Raw genomic sequence first — 20407 nt, 5'->3', positions numbered from 1 at the left:
GGTGACAGTTTCCTAGCCTCAGTGCATTGGGCAGCTGGGAGGAGGTGCTCTTATTCTCCATGAACTTTACAGTGTCCCAAAACGTTTTGGAGTTAGAGCTACAGGATGCAAATTTCTGTTTGAAAAGCTAGCTTTCCTAACTGCTGGTTAAGAGAATGCCAAGAGTGTGCAAAGCTGTCATCAAGGCAAAGGGCGGCTATTTGAAGAATCTCAAATATAAAATATATTTTCATTTGTTTAACACTTGTTTGGTTATAACATGATTCCATATGTGTTATTTCATAGTTTTGATGTCTTCACTATTTTTCTACAATGTAGAAAATAGTAAAAATAAAGAAAAACCCTTGAATGAGTAGGTTTGTCCAAACCTTTGACTGGTACTGTAGATCAGACATGGGAACAGAGTACTGTTTGGACTTAAGCTCGCAGGGTAGCTCTTTATCTGTGTGTTACAATATACATCCTTTTCATTACTGAGGTTTGAGCCCTAGATGATGTAAGCCTGTGTTAATTCTGTGTGGACAATGCATGCTTTGTTCCATGCCCTTTGGTACTGCACTAAAGCACTGTATGTTCTAATATGTGACCTCTACCATTGTAGAGTGTTGAGAATTTGCCTCTTTGTTTGTTAGTATAGAGCAATGGAGAGTGAGTGGGTGGAGAAGAGGAGAGGAGGTTATGTTTAAATTCCATTTGAACAGATTTTTAGATTTCTTCTCCTTGAACTTTTATTTGTACCCGTTTCTTAAAGTTACCAAGTTCCCTCGTTACTTATGTTGAGCACCGAGGGTTGTTTCAAAGGAACCACTGGACCTGCAGCAAAGACTGTTAAGCATTGTAGCTACTTACTGTCCGTCTAAAAGGAGATCATAGTAGCAGATCATAGTAGAGTATCATCATAGTAGAGTAGATATATGGAGAGGAAGACTGTGGTTAGAAGTAATCAGCATTTTAGCATCCTTCAACAATAAGCTGAGACCAAAAATATACTAAAGACAGGAAGAAGAGACACGCAGCATTTGTTTTACTCTGCTTGATGACCTATTTCAGGTGCATTAGTTCCATGCAAAAATTATCAAAGCATGTTAACAACGTACATATTTGATTTGTCAGATACAGTGCCTTCGGAAAGTATTCAGACCCCTTGACCTTTTGCCCATTTTTTTAAGTTACAGCTTTATTCTAAAATTGATTAAATTGTCACGATCATCGTTGGAAATATTCTCGGACCAACATGCAGCTTGATCTGGGTTCCACATCTTAATTTCGTGAAACTTACAAAACAAAAAAAGAAACAAACAACTGGGCCTCGGCGCAGAGGAGGGTCCCGGCCATGGAGCTGTGTTGAACGCCGCACCCGGACTGGATACCGGCGACAAAGAGGGCTCCGGCCTTGGAGCGGGACTGGACGCCATGCCTGGACTGACACCGGCGCAGAGGAAGACTCCTGCCATGGAGTGGGACTGGACGCCGTGCCTGGACCGGGCTCCGGCGCAGAGGAAGGCTCCTAACCTGGAGCGGGACTGGACACCGTGCCTGGACTGGGCATCGGCGCAGAGGGAGGCTCCTGCCATGGAGCGGGACTGGACGCCGGCGAAGAGGAAGGCTCCTAACCTGGAGCGGGACTGGACGACGTGCCTGGACTGGGCATCGGCGCAGAGGGAGGCTCCTGCCATGGAGCGGGACTGGACGACGTGCCTGGACTGGGCATCGGCGCAAAGGAGGGCTCCGGCCTGTGGACCGTCATAGAAGGTTCCGGACTGTGGACCGTCATAGAAGGTTCCGGACTGTGGACCGTCACAGGGAGGCTCTGGACTGTGGACCGTCGTCGGGAGGCTCCGGACTGTGTACCGTCGCCGGGAAGCTCCGGCCTGTGGAGGCGCACTGGAGGCCTGATGCGTGGGGTCGGTACAGATTGCACGGACTGGTGACACGATCTTCAGGGCGAGTGCGAGGAGCAGGCACAAGATGTACCGGACTGTGGACGTGTACTGAAGGTCTGGTGCATAGAGCCAGCACAAATTGTCCCGGACAGGTGACAGACTCCGCACGGCGAGTGCGGGGAGCTGGCACAGAACGTACTGGGCTGTGGAGGCGCACTGGAGGCCTGGTGCGTAGAACCGGCACAAATTGTACCGGAACAATGACATACTTCGCACGGCGAGTGCGAGGAGCTGGCACAGGACGTACTGTGCTGTGGAGGCGCACTGGAGACCTGGTGCGTAGAACCGGCACAAGTTGTACCGGAACGGTGACACACTTCAGGGCGAGTGCGTGGAGGAGACACAGGACGTACCGGACTGGGGAGGTGCACTGGAGGCCAGATGCGTGAAACTGGTGCAGATGACACGGGACTGGTGTCACGCTCCTCAACACGCCCACTCTGCAGCACTCTCATCGCCATCACCTCTCTCCGGAATCTTTCATTGAGTTTCTCCTTCGACTCCCTGACCATCTCTGGCTCATTCCTCGGCTCTGCCGACCACCCCGTGTGCCCCCCCCCAAAAAACAGAAAAACCTTTACATAAGTATTCAGACCCTTTGCTATGAGACTCGGAATTGAGCACAGGTGCGTCCTGTTTCCATTGATCATTCTTGAGATGTTTCTACAACTTGATTTGAGTCCACCTGTGGTAAATTCAATTCATTGAACACGATTTGGAAAGGAACACACCTGTCTATATAAGGTCCCTTCATTTGACAGTGCATGTCAGAGCAAAAACCAATCCATGAGGTCGAAGGAATTCAAATCAAATCAAATACAATTGTAATTGTCACGTGCCGAATACAACAGGTGTGTTATTACGTGAACTGCTTACTTACAAGCCCTTAATAAACAATGCAGTTCAAGAAATAGAGTTACGAAAATATTTACCAAATTAACTAAAGTAAAAAATCTAATAAAAAGTAACACAATAAAATAGCAATAATGAGGTAGACAGGAGGTACCGGTACCGAGTCAATGTGCAGCATGTAGTGTAGCATAAACAGCGAGTAGCAGCACTGTAAAATAAATGGGGTGGGGGGGGTCAATGTAAATAGTCCAATTGTTCAGCAGTCTTATGGCTTGGGGCTTGGGGGTAGAAGCTTCTAAGGAGCCTTTTGGACCTAGACTTGGCGCTCCGGTACCACTTGTCGTGCGGTAGCAGAGAGAACAGTCTATGACTTGGGTGACTGGAGTCTTTGACATTTATTTATTTTATTTTATTTTTTCACCCCCTTTTCTCCCCAATTTCGTGGTATCCAATTGTTAGTAGTTACTATCTTTTCTCATCGCTACAACTCCTATACGGGCCCGGGAGAGACGAAGGTCGAAAGCCATGCGTCCTCCGAAACACAACTCAACCAAGCCGCACTGCTTCTTAACACAGGGCACATCCAACCCGGAAGCCAGCCGCACCAATGTGTCGGAGGAAACACAGTGCACCTGGCGACCTGGTTAGCGTGCACTGCGCCCAGCCCACCACAGGAGTCAGTAGTGCGCGATGAGACAAGGATATCCCTACCGACAAACCCTCCCTAACCCGGACGACGCTAGGCCAATTGTGCGTAATTTTCCCACCTTATGATGCCATCTATATGGTGAAGTGCACCAGTCCCTCCTGCAGCCAAGCAACCCCACAACATGATACTGCCACCCCCGTGCTTCACGGTTGGGATGGTGTTCTTCGGCTTGCAGGCTTCCCCCTTTTTCATCCAAACATAACGATGGTCATTATGGCCAAACAGTTCTATTTTGTTTCATCAGACCAGAGGACATTTCTTCAAAAAGTACAATCTTTGTCCCCATGGGCAGTTGCAAACCGTAGTCTGGCTTTTTCTATGGCGGTTTTCTTCCTTGCTGAGCAGCCTTTCAGGTTATGTCGAAAGAGGACTTGTTTTACTGTGGTTATATATACTTTTGTACCTGTTTCCTCCAGCATCTTAATAAGGTAATTTGCTGTTGTTCTGGGATTGATTTGCACTTTTCGCACCAAAGTACGTTCATCTCTAGGAGACAGAACGCATCTCCTTCCTGAGTTGTATGACGGCTGTGTGGTCCCATGGTGTTTATACTTGCTTACTATTGTTTGTACAGATGAACGTGGTACCTTCAGGCGTTTGGAAATTGCTCCCAAGCATGAACCAGACTTGTGGAGGTCTACAATTTTGCTGATTTCTTTGGATTTTTCCATGATGTCAAGCAAAGAGGCACTGAGTTTGAAGGTAGGCCTTGAAATACATCCACAGGTACACCTCCAATTGGCTTATATGATGTCAATCAGCCTATCAGAAGCTTCTAAAGCCATGACATAATTTTCTGGAATTTTCCAAGCTGTTTAAAGGCACAGTCAACTTAGTGTATGTAAACTTCTGACCTACTGGAATTGTAATACAGTGATTTATAAGTTAAATAATCTGTCTGTAAACAGTTGTTGGAAAAATTACTTGTGTCATGCACGAAGTAGAGGCCCTAAAAAAACTTGCCAAAACTGTAGTTTGTTAACAAGAAATTTGTGGAGTGGTTGAAAAACAAGTTTTAATGACTCCAACCTAAATGTATGTAAACTTCCGACTTCAGCTGTACATGTGAGATGAGTAATGAGAGCTTTGTAAACATTCTTAAAGTGGCATTATTAAAGTGACTAGTGTTCCATTTATTCAAGAGGCCAATGATATCAAGTCTGTAGGTAGGCAGCCACCTCTCTGTGCTCGTGGTGGCTGTTTAACAATGTGATCGCCTTAAGATAGAAGCTGTTATTTAATCTCTCTGTCCCAGCTCTGATGCACCTGTACTGACCTCGTCTTCTGGATGGAAGCGAGGTGAACAGGTAGTGGCTCGGGTGATTATTGGCCTTGATGATCTTTTTTGCCTTCCTGTGACATCGGGTGTTTTAGGTGTCCTGGAGGGCAGGTAGTTTGCCCCGTTGATGCATTGTGTAGACCGCACCACCCTCTGGAAAGCCCTGCATTTGTGGGCAGTGCAATTGCTGTACCAGGCTGTGATACAGCTCGACAGGATGCTCTCATTTGTGCACCTGTAAAAGTTAGTGAGGGTTGTTGCGGCTTCTTAGCCACACTGTCTGTGTGTGTGGACCATTTCAGTTTGTTGAGGAACTTAAGACTTTCCACCTTCTCCACTGCTGTCCCATCGATGTGGATAGGTGGGGGGGGGGGGGGGGGCTCCCTTTGCTGTTTCCTGAAGTCCACGATCATGTCTTTTGTTTTGCTGACGATTAGTGAGAGGTTATTTTCCTGACATCACACTCCGAGGGCCCTCACTTCCTCCCTATAGGCTGTCTCGTCGTTGTTGGTAATCAAGCCTACCACTGTAGTGTCGTCTGCAAACTTGATGATTGAGTTGGAGGCGTGCATAGCTACACAGTCATGGGTGAACAGGGAGTACAGGAGAGGGCTGAGAATGCACCCTTGTGGGGCCCCAGTGTTGAGGATCAGCGAAGTTGAGATGTTGTTTCCTACCTTCACCGCCTGGGGGCGGCACATCAGGAAGTCCAGGACCTAGTTGCACAGGGTGGGGTCGAGACTCAGGGTCTCAAGCTTAATGATGAGTTTGGAGGGTACTATGGTGTTGAATGCTGAGCTGTAGTCAATAAACAGTATTCTTACATAGGTATTCCTCTTGTCCAGATGGGATAGGGCAGTGTGTAGTGTGATGGCGATTGCATCGTCTGTGGACCTATTGGGGCGGTAAGCAAATTGGAGTGGGTCTAGGGTGTCAGGTAAGGTGGAGGTGATATGATCCTTGACTAATCTCTCAAAGCACTTCACGATGAAAGAAGTGAGTGCTACGGGGCGATGGTAATTTAGTTCAGTTACCTTAGCTTTCTTGGGAACAGGAACAAACATCTTGAAGGATGTGGGGATGGCAGACTGGGATAGGGATTGATTGAATATGTCCATAAACACACCAGCCAGCTGGTCTGCGCATGCTCTGAGGACGCGGCTAGGGATGCCGTCTGGGCCGGCAGCCTTGCGAGGGTTAACATGTTTAAATGTTTTACTCACGCCGGCCACGGAGAAGGAGAGCCTACAGTCTTTGGTAGCGGGCCGTGTCGGTAGCACTGTATTGTCCTCAAAGCGCGCAAAGAAGTTGTTTAATTTGTTTGGGAGCTAGACGTCGATGTCCGCAACGGGGCTGGTTTTCTTTTTGGTTTTCAGTTTGCATAAAGTCCAGTGAAGTTCCTTGATGGCCGTCTTGGTATCCGCTTGCAGGGTGATATACACGGCTGTGATGATAACCGGCATTTGATTGTGAGGAATTTTAGGTCAGGTGAACAAAAGGACTTGAGTTCTTGTATGTTACAATTACACCATGAGTCGTTAATCATGAAACATACATCCATGCCCTTCTTCTTACCAGAGAGATGTTTGTTCCTGTAGACACGATGTGCTGTACGGACTCTGACAGCATGTCCCCAGCTAGCCATGTCTCTGTGAAACAGAGTATGTTACAATCCCGGGTATATCTCTTTGGAAAGCAACTCTTGCCCTGGACATTAGCGAGTTATATACTCAGAAGCAGTGGGTGATGTGCGCTCATCCGAAGCCTTACTAGAAGACCGTTCCGGCACCCTCTCCTCCGACTCCGTTGTTTTGGGTCGGCCTCTGGAATCAGTTCAAATGCCCTGGGAGGTGTAGACAAAAGATCCGCTTTGGGAAAGTTGTATTCCTGGCCGTAGTGCTGGTTGTGCTGGTAAGTTGACATCTCACTGATATCCAATAGTTCTTCCCAGCTGTATGTAATAACACTTCATTTGTCTGGGAGCTAGACGTCGATGTCCGCAACGGGGCTGGTTTTCTTTTTGTAATCAGTGATTGTCTGTAGACCCTGCCACATATGTCTCGTGTCTGAGCCGTTGAATTGCGACTACACTTTGTCTCTATAATAACGCTTTGCTTGTTTGATTGCCTTACTGAGGGAATAACTACACTGTTTATATTCGGTCATGTTTCCAGTCGCCTTGCCATGAATAAATGTGGCGGTTCGCGCTTTCAGTTTAATGTGAATGCTGCCATCAATCCACTTTTTCTGGTTTGGGAATGTTTTTATAGTCACAGTGGGTATAACATCTCCTATACACTTCCTTATAAACTCGCTCACCGAGTCAGTGTATATGTTAAGGTTATTGTCTGAGGCTACCCGGAACATATCCCGGTTGACGTGATCAAAGCAATCTTGAAGCGTGGAATCCGAAGCGTGGAATCTTCCTGTTTTAGTTTCTGCATATAGGAGGGGAGCAACAAGATGGAGTCATGGTCAGATTTGTCGAAAGGAGGGCAGGGCCTTGTATGCATTGTGGAAGTTAGAGTAGCAATGGTCGAGTGTGTTACTCACTCATGTACTGCAATCAATATGCTGATAGAATTTAGATAGCCTTGTTCTCAGATTAGCTTTGTTAAAATCCCTAGCTACAATAAATGCATCCTCAGGATATATGGTTTCCAGTTTGCATAAAGTCCAGTGAAGTTCCTTGATGGCCGTCTTGGTATCCGCTTGCAGGGTGATATACACGGCTGTGACGATAACCGGCATTTGATTGTGAGGAATTATAAGTCAGGTGAACAAAAGGACTTGAGTTCTTGTATGTTACAATTACACCATGAGTCGTTAATCATGAAACATACATCCATGCCCTTCTTCTTACCAGAGAGATGTTTGTTCCTGTAGGCGCGATGTGCTGTACGGACTCTGACAGCATGTCCCCAGCTAGCCATGTCTCTGTGAAACAGAGTATGTTACAATCCCGGGTATATCTCTTTGGAAAGCAACTCTTGCCCTGGATATTAGCGAGTTATATACTCGGAAGCAGTGGGTGATGTGCGATCATCCGAAGCCTTACTAGAAGACCGTTCCGGCACCCTCTCCTCCGACTCCGTTGTTTTGGGTCGGCCTCTGGAATCAGTTCAAATGCCCTGGGAGGTGTAGACAAAGGATCCGCTTTGGGAAAGTTGTATTCCTGGCCGTTGTGCTGGTAAGTTGACATCTCACTGATATCCAATAGTTCTTCCCAGCTGAATGTAATAACACTTAAGGTTTTCTGGGCTAACAATGTAAGAAATAATAGATAAAAAAACGAAATACTGCACAGTTTCGTAAGGACTTAAACGATGCTGCCTCTCTATCCTCGCCATCTTGTGCTTAAGCACACAGCCACAATGCAGGAGCTTAAGAGGATCTGCAAAGAAGAATGGGAGGGAAAAAACCAAACACAGGTGTGCCAAGCTTGTAGCGTCATACCCAAGAACACTCGATTGTGTGTAGATTGATGATGGGAGAAAAAACAATTCAATGAACTTTAGAATAAGGCTGTAACGTAACAAAATGTGGAAAAATTCAAGAGGTCTGAATAGTTTCCGAAGGCACTGAAAGTTTACTGGGACATTTCCATCTAATCTTTTTGTTGTTGTTGTTGAATATTTCATATTTTTTACTTTGAGTTTTCTTTAAATGTACGTAATATGAGGGCTCTATTGCACTAATTGTTCATGTGCATGCCTTATGTGTCTTTTTCCTTTCTGTCTTTTAGGTGGAAGTCTCTATTATATGTGAAGGTGTCTCCAACTCCCCTCTCTGAGGAAAAGGTGTCAAAGGTTGCTATACCATCAACCACAAGCAGAACCTTCTGAAGGACTCTGGGACATCCAATCCCTGACCTCCACACTGTAACAGTCCACAGATCCCTGAGTATAGAAAGCCACCACGCCATTGGACGAGGGCAGTCACACTTAAGGGGCCAGATGGCACTGCTAGCCAATCAGCTGGTGGATTCAGCCAGGGTTCTAAATGGCATCAATGGGAGGGTGGATCACCTTCCACAGTTCCTGAGGGTACAGAACCAGGGTCACATGACCCATGTCAACGTCACCCAGGAAGACACGCACAAGAACAGGAAGTACCCGTGCCCACTGTGTGGCAAACGCTTCCGCTTCAACAGCATCTTGTCACTGCACATGCGCACGCACACAGGCGAGAAGCCCTTTAAGTGCCCTTACTGTGACCACAGGGCAGCGCAGAAGGGCAACCTCAAGATCCACTTACGCACTCACAAGCAGGGAAACCTTGGGAAAGGTCGTGGCCGGATCAGAGAGGAGAACAGGCTGCTCCATGAGCTGGAGGAGAGGGCCATCCTTAGGGACAGGCACATCAGGGGTGGTATAGGTCGTCTGACCCAGCCACCACCACCCCACATCCCCCATCCCCAGCTCCAGCAGCCCCAGCCTGCTTCTACCACCACCCAGCTCCCCTTGACTTGCACAGGCCCTGGCCCTGTGGAGACCCTTTCACTGCCATCTGTCTCCCCCAAGATGACCACCACAGGGCAGGAGGATCACACACAGGCGCAGCCTTCCGCAGGGTTCCGCTGCTCCTTCTGCAAAGGAAAGTTCAGGAAGCAGCAGGAGCTGGAGCGCCACATCCGTATCCTCCACAAGCCATACAAGTGCACCCTGTGTGAGTACGCGGCCTCCCAGGAGGAGGAGCTCATCAGCCACGTGGAGACGGCCCACATCACCTCCATGTCAGCCCAAAGTCAGAGTTCCGCGGTGGGCAGTGGTCGGGGCTTGAAGCCCCCTGGTGGGGAGTTCCCCTGCAAGGTGTGTGGTCAGACCTTCAGCCAGGCCTGGTTCCTCAAGGGACACATGCGGAAGCACAAGGACTCATTCGAGCACTGCTGCCAGATCTGTAGCCGGCGCTTCAAAGAACCCTGGTTCCTCAAGAACCACATGAAGGTCCACCTCAACAAGCTGTCTGCTAAGACCAAGCAGCTTCCTGCTGACCCTCAGGTATCTGTTAGCATGGCTAGAGTATCCCAGGACGCCCACTACACAAACCTCTACTCCCAGTACATCTCAAGCCTCCACAGCAGGTTCCTCTCTGCAGAGAAAGCGGGCCAGTCGGAGTTCCAGCAGATCCTTGCCACAGCAGGCATCGGGATGAAGGTGAAGGAGATGCTGGGTAACATGCTGGCACCAGGACACGATTCACCGACAGAGGGTGATAATAATCACTCTCTGTTGGGTTTGAATCATCTGGTGCCTCCCCTGAATTCGAGCAATGTGGAGTATCAACCACAAGCTCCTGCCAATGAGAGAAACGACCTCAAGAGCTACCCAGGCTGGCAGGTCATAGCACCAGGACTGGCTGTAGATCAGGGGGACCTATACACAGCTAAAGAACAGCAGCGGGCCTACCAGGCTGGGTGGAGGGTGTCAGATGAGCGACGAGCGCCTGTGTGCAACCCAGACACCCAGGCTATTAGTAGGAGTAGTAGCCCAGGACTGAGCCATATCTTGGAGGATAGCTCTATAGGACCAGGACTCTCTCAGACTGGCAGTACCCAGGATAACAGCAGCCTACCCTCCTCAGTCTCAGGTACATAACCGTCTTTCCTTACAACTCAATGGTTGCATATTGTTTTAGATATTGTTGTTTCCAGTTTTCTCAATTATTTATCATAGGTCCATCTAATATGTGTATTCTATATTCTATGGTCAATATTCTACAGTAATTGATGTATCCTCAGATCCATGGTCAATGTCAAATGGATGACCAGCACATGATGACTTGGGCACATTTATATCGATAGGATGTTTGAGAACTTCCATAAATATGCCATTAGTTTCAGATGTAAACAATTTGTTATCCCTCCCATGCACAGACTAGCATGGAATAAAACCATGCTGTTCCATCAGGAGATAAAACTATGCATTTGGCTAAACTTCACTAATGTACTCAGGTGGACTTGCCTTGAAGCACAGGGTCAGTAGATCAGCATATCCAAGCAACAAATATAATCGGTTATATTTGTTGCTTGGATAAAGGCCTTTCTTTTCTTATTAACTTTAATGCTGTCATGTTGAATGCTACAGATAATTAGCCTCCATTATTTTATATCAGTCCCATCGCCACCCCAACCCTTGCCTATGGGGCACAAGATGTTAATGCATGCCATCTGGTGTTTTTAATGATTTGATATATACCACCTGGTATTTTTATTGATAGTATTCTGTTCCACCTGGTGATTTTGATGATTTGACTCCCTGGGCACATGCTTTTCTTGTCATAGCATCCTGTTAACACATTGTCTGGATTATAAATAGCTGCCTCACATGGAGAAATACTAAATGTTACTATAGAATACTGTAGTAAACTGTAGAATGCTATTCTACACACTGCAGTATCCCTCAATCATGTGTAGTACTTACTATAGAATGTTGTAGTATACTGTAGAATACTATAGTAAATACTGCAGTATTATCAGCAATAAAAACACTGTAGTAAATACTACAGTAATGTCCGCAAAAACACTACAGTCTGAAAAAACACTAACTTTTTTAACTACAGTAAATACTACAGTGTTCAATTTGCATATACTCTGCACATTCCCCTCCCCCATATCTCAGTTTGTGCCATCCATAAGTGAGAAACAGGTTTTTAGAAATGTTTGCAGATTTATTAAAAATGCAAAACAGAAATGCCTTATTACATAAGTATTCAGACCCTTTGTTATGAGACTCGAAATTGAGCTCAGGCACATCCTGTTTCCATTGATCATTCTTGAGATGTTTCTACAACTTGATTGGAGTTCACTTGTGGTAAATTCAATTGATTGGACATGATTTGGAAAAGCACACGTCACACCCTGATCTGTTTCACCTGTCCTCGTTATTGTCTCCACCCTCCAGGTGTCACTTATTTTCCCTGGTGTATTTATCCCTGTGTTTCCTGTCTCTCTGTGCCAGTTCGTCTTGTATGTTTCAAGTCAACCAGCGTTTTTTTCCCCGTACTCCTGCCTTTGCTATTCTCTTTTTTCTAGTCCTCCCGGATTTGACCCTTGCCTGTTTCTGGACTTTGTACCCGCCTGCCTGACCATTCTGCCTGCTTTGACTACGAGCCTTTCTGCCACTCTGTACCTCCTGGACTCTGATCTGGTTTTGACCTTTTGCCTGTCCATGACCATTCTCTTGCCTACTCCTTTTGGATTATTAAACATTATAAGACTCCAACCATCTGCCTCCTGTGTCTGCATCTGGGTCTCGCCTTGTGTCATGATACACACCTGTCTATATAAGGTCCCTCAGTTGACAGTGCATGTCAGAGCAAAAACCAAGCCATGAGGTCGAAGGAATTGTCCGTAGAGCGCAGAGACAAGATTGTGTCGAGGCACAGATCAGCAGCAGGGACTGGGAGACTAGTCAGGATCGAGGCATAGATGAACGGAGAAAAGTACAGAGAGATCCTTGATGAAAACCTGCTCCAGAGTGCTCTGCATGTCAGAGAGGGGCTAAGGTGTACCTTCCAACAGTACAACGACCCTAAGCACACAGCCAAGACAACGCAGGAGTGGCTTCGGGACAAGTCTCCGAATGTCCTCAAGTGGGCAAGCCAGAGCCCGGACTTGAACCCGATCAAACATCTCTTGAGAGACCTGAAAATAGCTGTGCAGTGACGCTCCCCGTCTAACCTGACAGAACTTATGAGGGTCTGCTGAGAAGAATGGGAGAAATTCCCCAAATAAAGTTGTGCCAAACTTGTTGCGTCATACCCAAGAAGACTTGACGCTGTAATTTCTGCCAAAAGTGCTCCAGCAAAGTACTGAGTAAAGGGTCTGAATAGTTATGTAAATGTGATATTTAAACTTATTTTTAATACATTTGCAAAACTTTCCAAACCTGTTTTTGCTTTGTCATTATAGGGTATTGCATGTAGAGGAAGGGCATATTTTGGATACTACAGTTTTCTTTTACTATTGTATAGTTAACTGTAAATAATACAGTACACTACAGTATCCACTGTAGTGTTTTTGCTGACCTTTAGCTTAAAGCATACATTTTACTCTTTTCCTCCCTAGCTTAGAATGTTGGATCTTCCACAGACCTGGGCTAAAATACTATTTGAAATTATTTAAAATACTTTAGCTGTTCTCGGTTGAGCTTTCTTGTTGCACTGGAACCAATAAAAAAAGTACAAACTCCCAACAGGCTCAGGAGCACTCTAGGCAGACTAAAGTAAACACTCAAAGTATTGGAAAGATTTCAAATAGTCTTTGAACCCAGGTTTGATCTTCTAGCAGGCATGGTGAGAGTCAGCGTCTCTGACACGGTTTTGGAGGATTTGATCCACCGTGAAAAAGAGATAAATGGATCAGGTCTAATCTTGTTAAATGTTTTGTTGACATATTGTCTACTTATACTTGTATTTACATGTTTATACCAGTATTTTAAGGTTAATCCTTGCCAGCCCTTTACAAAACAGCTACAATCATTGGTACTTTTCAGCTTCTCCTGTTCCCCACTTCCCAGCCCATATACCCAGCCGATACTGCAGGGATATGTTTATAAAAGCTAGCTGAGAATGAATCGGATGAATTCTGGGCTGCCACATTCGGTATCAGAGTGTAATTTGAGTCGATATTAAGCATGGAAACTAATTCATTTTAAAGGTCAGGCGTCAGTGCTTCTTTATATGTTGGATCCCAGCTCGCCTCTCCTCCTCTTGTTCCTGTGTAATGGAGGACTCACTCAGGGGCTTAAGCACTGCATTGTTTTGCTCTGACAATATATCCCAGAGACCTCTGCAGCTGCTCTCCACGACAGATTAATTAACACAATCACACGCTGCTGGCCCCAGCTCAACACACAGGTCTGCTGCGGGACAGATAGGTAAATCCTATACATATGGAGAACGTACAGGCACTAAGTGCAAGTCTTGATGAGGGGTTTTAGGAATGGGATAAGTTTACTGTGCCTGTATTACAGGGGCTGGAGTAGTTTTAACTCAGGAGATAGTGAGGAATTACCATTGTTGCCAGATGTTTCAGTTTAAGACACATTGATTACGCCTGAACAAGTGGCTGATTTTATTCCTAGCCAAACAGAAGTCATTAAGTTATTATATTGTTGTTCCCAGTATGGATAGTGACTACAGTTCAGAGTTAGTGACTGCTCTGCTACATTTTAGTGAATTGGTAGATGCTTTTATCCAGAGCGACTTACATATATTTTCATACCCCCCTCCCCTTCTGGACCCCTTGGGAATCGAGCCCACAAACCTGGAGTTACAAGCACCATACTCTACCAACTGAGCCCCGCGTGACCGATAGATACAGTGTCGACGTGTTAGATTATGGTCTCTTTACTCATATGGCTACTAGCTAGTGTTGAAAATGCTGCTCTTAAAATCTAATCAAGACAGATTAAAAAACTTCCTGACTGTAATTCTAATCTTAGATCATGAATAATGATGTGCTTGTTAGAGGCCCCTGACCGACACCAGAGTGTCCAGATTTAAATTGGGAACACAAACATGCCTGAAATCCTCTGACAGTTATTCATTAGTCCTATTCAAACTCTTAACCCCAAGGTCAATGAGCAGACACCATGTAATGATGTCATCCTCACTTAGTCCTTGTTTCCTTCTCCAGCCTTCACACTACTTCTACTGTACAGATGTTACAGGTTACGAGTGCTTACAGAGAGACGAGGAAGGATCATGTTTAGGGGGATAGAAATCAGTGTAACTATTTAATCGTTCTAACTTCTAGTTCCTACAACCCTTGGCATCTGATGATTCTTAAATGGATAGTTCAGCAAAAGCACATGTTTATAAAACATTTAAATATGTAATTTCGCTAAACAATCCCTTTAAGTTGTAGCATGTCTGTTTTTATTTCAACACACAAACTGGGCCTATATACGTAAGTAGATTTGAACACTGCTGATTTCTGATTTATAAACCGGATTACCTGTTGGCTTGACTTCCCCATCTCATTTTTTTGTCCCCTAATCCTCTTTTTAATTATTATTGCAGATATGAGGTATGAGGCTCAAACTAAGCTCAAAATGCTTGTTTTCCTAGCTGCTGATAAAAAGATTTACCCTGGGAGTTGTGAACACCTGCCTTGAAATATTGTTCCACGTCTCCTGAATGCCATTTGGCTTAATTGACTTGGAAACGTCCCAAATGCGTCATTGACGATGTGGTCTAATTAATATTAATAATATGCTATTATAAACATCAAAGAACATCTGGTGCCCCTATTTTCTCTCTCCCCAGCAGTCTTGGGTGTGAATATCCCTCTCAGGCGGTTTCATCTTAAAGCAAACCACCTAGGTTTAGTCATTTAGGTGCTTTAGTTTATACTGCATGCACACTGTTACAATATAACAATTATGTGTGTGTGTGCATGTGTGGGTATATGCGCACATGTGTGTGTGTTTACATGGGTGGTGAACAGATTGAATAAAGAGTGCATTTCCATATGAAATGAATCACTTTCCCTACCAGCTGTATGCTTTGCCACAGCACAGTATCAGACGTTTTCTTTTGCATTTCTAATCACAGGTTGGATAACTCATATGCATCTCTTCATTATCTGATTGTCTGTGTTAGGTGAGAGAAGCAGGGCCCTGTAATGATACAGTAATTTGAGTTTGGTTGATAAATCTAAGCACTAAAATTACTCATAATGTGGGTCTCGTCAGTGTAAGTAAATCTAAAACTGATTAAGTTAGCATGAACCAGGCAATCAGAAAGATGGCACCCATCCAAAGACAGAAGATGAGTCGGGGCTTGAGTCTTTTTGTTGTTTCGCTGCTCTGGGAGATATTGGCGAGCAAATGTGTTTTTGAAAGAGACAGTGGCCAAAGATGAGGTCAGATAAGTCTGGGTTTTTTTGCATTTCAGACCTGCCGGTAATTTCATGGTAATGTAAACCACTGATTAATTGAGATAGACAGTGTATCTATGCCTGCATTTACAAAGGCAGCCCAATTCTGATATTTTTTACGCAAATTTTGTCTTTTGAGAAATCACATGTGATCTTTTCACATCAACTCTTGTTCTGATTGGCCAAAATATAAATTAGTGAAAAAAAGATCAGAATTGGGCTGCCTGTGTAAACGCAGCCTAACTGTCTGAAATACTGCCATTAAGCAGGCGTTTTTTTGTGACTAAAGACAATGGATGTGGTGTTTCTGAGGAGGCTCTTTAACACTCACTGTCTGTTTGAACACATGCATACACACAAATTATTGTTGACTGTGTTGTTGAAGGTCATTAATATGTGACTCCAGCTGTGTTTCTACCTCACTATGGCTGTGTTTAAAGGCAGCACAATTCTGAACTTTTTCCCCCGGTAATTGGTCTTTTGACCAATCAAATCATCTCTGAAGAAGGTCTGTGAAAAGATCTGATGTGATTGGTCAAAATACCAAATTTGCATAAAAAATATCAGAATTGGGCTGCCTATTTGTGTGATGTTTTATGATCTGCTCCATTCAATACACTTATTTTCCTCTCTCCTCTAGGTATATTAAGTAGTTTAAAATTCCAATATTTAAACAAAGGCTATTTTTCCATATCATTTATCTCATTAAATGACGGATGGTGTTGGTATTAAAGTTGGAGACAGCATAACAAACAACTTTAGATCATTAGATTGAGAGATTTACTTCAGGGAGAATTACCTCAGGGTCAGATCTGATCTCAAGGTGTTATGAAATTGATTTTTCAGCCGAGGGGAATGAATCACTGTTGTAAGTCAGATATTAATCCATTAAAGAAGAACAATAAGGCATCAATATGCACAAAATTAAATGAATGCCGCTGTAACTTTATCTCGCCATCCCAGACGCCACGTCCCTAAAAGACCCAGTATAATGTATGCCCTGACCTTCAAATGCCAGGAGAGTGTTGGACAATAAACTGCCAATATTTGTGGCTTAATAGCGGCAGATGACTTTTACAGTAATTGGAATGGCACCAAAACAGCTGGGCTGCTTAAAGAAGGTGGAATGCAAAGGGTGTGTCTCAAATAGCACCCTATGCCCTATATAGAGCACTACTTTTGACCAGAGCCCTGGTTCAATGTGGTGCCATTTGGGACACATTCAAGGGTCTCTCAGACAAGCACTAACTCAACATGGTGGCACTGTATGTAAACCCTATAGGCAAGGCTGTTATAACACAGTTCAACCTAACATGACTCCTGGAGTAGAAGTGTTCATGTATACGTTGTCGATATTGACAGATGTTTCATGGACATGTGACTTTGGCCTAATATGGACACCGTACAGGTGAGAAGTCATTCCAACTTGCTCACCAAGTTTATGGGGATAAGCCAACAATACACATTTATTTGCTGCTAACATCTTTGAGTATATTCCTTGCGTATGGTGTTCTATACCCCATGCTGTGCGATGATGTATCACCTGTGCTGAAAGCTGATTACAAGCCTGATTTACTGCGGAGCACAACTTAAATCATTCAACTCAGCATTGTGTGGCTCTGCACACATTATTCATGTTTAGAAATGGCGGCCATATGTACACACACATTTCCCAAGTTCACAGAGATGATCCAATCGCTCAGGTTCTTTAGGTTGGTTCTCAGTATGCCAATGATTTAGTTGTACAAGTCAGACAATTGTTTTTGAAATATAACATGTCTACAGCTATCCAGAGAAACTTAAATGTGAAATACTGGTATGGAGATGTCTGGTTCACGCTGCGCTGTTGTTCTGTCTTGGGGCTCTAACAGGTAAGGAGAAGTTCTACAGCTGTCCCTCCAGTGACTACATCAGTGCCCAGTCAGCCTCTCTCAGTTACCATCTAGAGGGCTACCACCCCAACCAACACCCCCAGTGGAACCAGGACACCATGGACAACAGAGCCGCCTCGTCCCCACAGACCCCAAGCCCCAAGGACTGGAGCCCTACTTCTGGCCTCTACAGTGGGATGGAAGGCACAGATGAGAACCGGAGAAACCCAGGTACACTGCCAATGGACAGGCCTCCCAACCTGCCCAACCCTTCCAACCTGAACCTACACCGAGCCTATGGAGGACCTCCAGCTATGGAGGAGAACAGTGTGAACCCACAGGGTCTTCATCAATCCATACAGACCTTCATCAATGGCCTGACATCCAGCATTCTGAGAGGTGGTAGAAAGAGGAGAGCAAGGGGAGGGAGGGTCAGCCCTCCCGGGGGAGGACAGGGGAGCTCTGAGGGGGAGTATGGTGTTAGAGTCAGGGGGAGTGACTGGGACAGTGAGGGGGAGGCAGGTGCTGGTGGCTCTGCAGTCACACCCAGGACCAGGAAGTCCCAGTATGAGCCTCTGGATTTGTCGCTCAGGCCAGACTGGGTGCTGTCGTCACAGCCTGGTTCAGGGGGATTGACTGGGTTATTCCAGCAGCACAGCTCCCTCTCCTCCAATAGCAATGGGCTGCAGGCTGGACAACACACAGCCCGGTCTGACACGGGTAGTGACCTGGAGTTGCCTATAGATCAGGAGGACGCACACACCTATGACTCATCAGCTCACAATGGGGAGTGTACACTGGAGAGACCTGTGTTTAACAAAGAGGAGGAAGAAGAGGACCTCAACAAGTGGAGGATGATGAAGTGTAGCAGCAACGAAGCAGGGCTGAGTGAGGAGATGACAGAGATGATGGTTGGTGTTCCCCAGGGGCCCAGTGAGGCCCCTCAGTGTACCCAAATGAAGCAGAGCCAGTGGGGCAAGTCGGTCATCCAGCCTCTCCTCTCTCCTCTGGAGCTGTTGAAGCCAGGGAAGACTCCTCACCACCACCTCCATCCCCACAGGAACCTCTCAGTCCTCTGGTCCTTCAGTGGCCAGAATCACACGTTCCTCAATGACAATGAAGAGAGATTGAATGGTGGAGAGGGAGGGCCAATGGAGAGAGCAGATACTTCAAGTGAGTGTCCCTCTCTCTGCCCAATGAATGATGTCAACTGTACCTCTGGTTCCTAACTCTTTTCCACATTACACGAGAGTATAATGCCATCTAGAGGACAAGTAGTGATCCTGCCCCCTTATATCATCCTTTCCTATACTGTCCTATCCTATATGTTTGGATATTTAGTACACTCTCTCTCACTAAAAAAAATAGGCTTACCCCAGCAGACAATTTATCAGAGGAAATTGACGAACTCTAGTTAGTATGAACACTTGTGATTGTGAAACTCAGAAGAACTAAAACAAGGGTACTGGAGTCACAGGTGTGTGGCACTGATTACATCCGCACTTAGAGGACGATGCAATTTCACTATCTGATAGGTAACAAATAACCCTGGCAATGGAGAAGCTTAAATCTTGTGTGATACGCCTGCCGAAAGCAAGATTTAATTACCTGGCTCGAGAGAGAGTTCTTTCAGACACTTGGGATCCTTTGATATGATATACATGTATTATGAGTGCAACTTGATACCCCGTCATTCTGATCCATCTGATGCAGAAACATTATATGAAACACACAATATTCTCGTATGAAAGTGTCTGTCAACTCTGTTTGGGCACAACATGTGTTTTGCTCATTGATGGTTCCTGTTGGTAAAAGTACAGTTTGTCAGAATAATTGTTTTCTTAGATATACTAGATGCATATCACAACTTCCTGAAGTGACGTATATTTCTGCACTCATCTCACCTCTTCAGGTCATGCATATTCAGGGTTTACAATTTTTTTTACTTATCTTTGGTCACTTGTACAATTTTTTACAATAAGTTACATCGCTAGTATAGTTTGGTATTGAAATTATGAAAGAGGATAACTAAGTAAACCCACTGTAAATGCCTTACCCCCCACCCCCCCTCAGTACTGCACTCTAAAGTAGGGTCTATCATTAGCTAAGATGGAAAGCCATCAGTCAAAGTTGACATAATTGACATTGAGCCTAGCAAGTGCCCTCTAACTACAAACAACAAGCAGGTGGTCAGTCAGACATTATTCTCATCACAACAACTGCTTCTGCCTGCTCTGTTTTGAATATTGGCCAGGTGGCATTGTCAAGGACCTGCCTCCTGTCCCTATGTCCCCATACTGTACGTCTAGGTCTAGTCACTCAGTGACATATTGCTGGGCACCGTGGACATGGAGTGATGTGTGTGCAATGACAGTTCAGGTCGGACACAGTGTGCCAACGGTGGTAATTGGCCAGATGGTGACCCCTGGATGAACCAGTCTGTATGCTCATTTGTTTTATATCGAGCCCTCCCTCATGGTTAATGTCCTGCAACTGCATCTCCCAATCGCAGCCGCTAGATGGTGATACAATCCAATTATTTTTCAGAAAAAAAACGTGAGACCTGGAGAATATGAGTAGATCAATACAGAATAGATTATCTAAGAATGAAAGAAAGAAAAAGAAAATACCTGATTTGAAAGAGAGAAGAGTCATTACCTCATTGTCTGAGTGCATACCCTATACTGAAAGGATGAGAGACAGAGAGAGAGTATAGATGGAGATAGATGGAGCGACAGAGAGGTGAAAGAAGAAGGCAAGTGTGGCTGTCTCTGAGCAGATGTCGTTTGAGGGCAGAGAGAGGGCAGGCCGAGCAGGCTGCCATTGTGCCTGGGTCTCCCCATAGAGATAATGAAGGGTGGAGTGCTG

At 45.3% G+C, this 20407-nt stretch overlaps 1 protein-coding gene across 1 annotated transcript; it reads left to right on the top strand.

Moving 5' to 3' along the window:
* The first annotated feature begins 8739 nt into the window (after nt 1–8739).
* LOC139378180 (zinc finger protein 536-like) lies at nt 8740–10380 on the top strand. Its single transcript, XM_071120559.1, has one exon. It carries the CDS (start codon nt 8740–8742, stop codon nt 10378–10380), a length of 1641 nt encoding a protein of 546 aa, XP_070976660.1.
* Nucleotides 10381–20407: the final 10027 nt, after the last annotated feature.

Source organism: Oncorhynchus clarkii, chromosome 2 (genome assembly GCF_045791955.1).
Source record: "Oncorhynchus clarkii lewisi isolate Uvic-CL-2024 chromosome 2, UVic_Ocla_1.0, whole genome shotgun sequence".
Classification (NCBI taxonomy): Eukaryota; Metazoa; Chordata; class Actinopteri; order Salmoniformes; family Salmonidae; genus Oncorhynchus; species Oncorhynchus clarkii.
The sequence above is the reverse complement of the archived record's forward strand: the minus strand, read 5'-3'. Positions and strand labels throughout refer to the sequence as shown.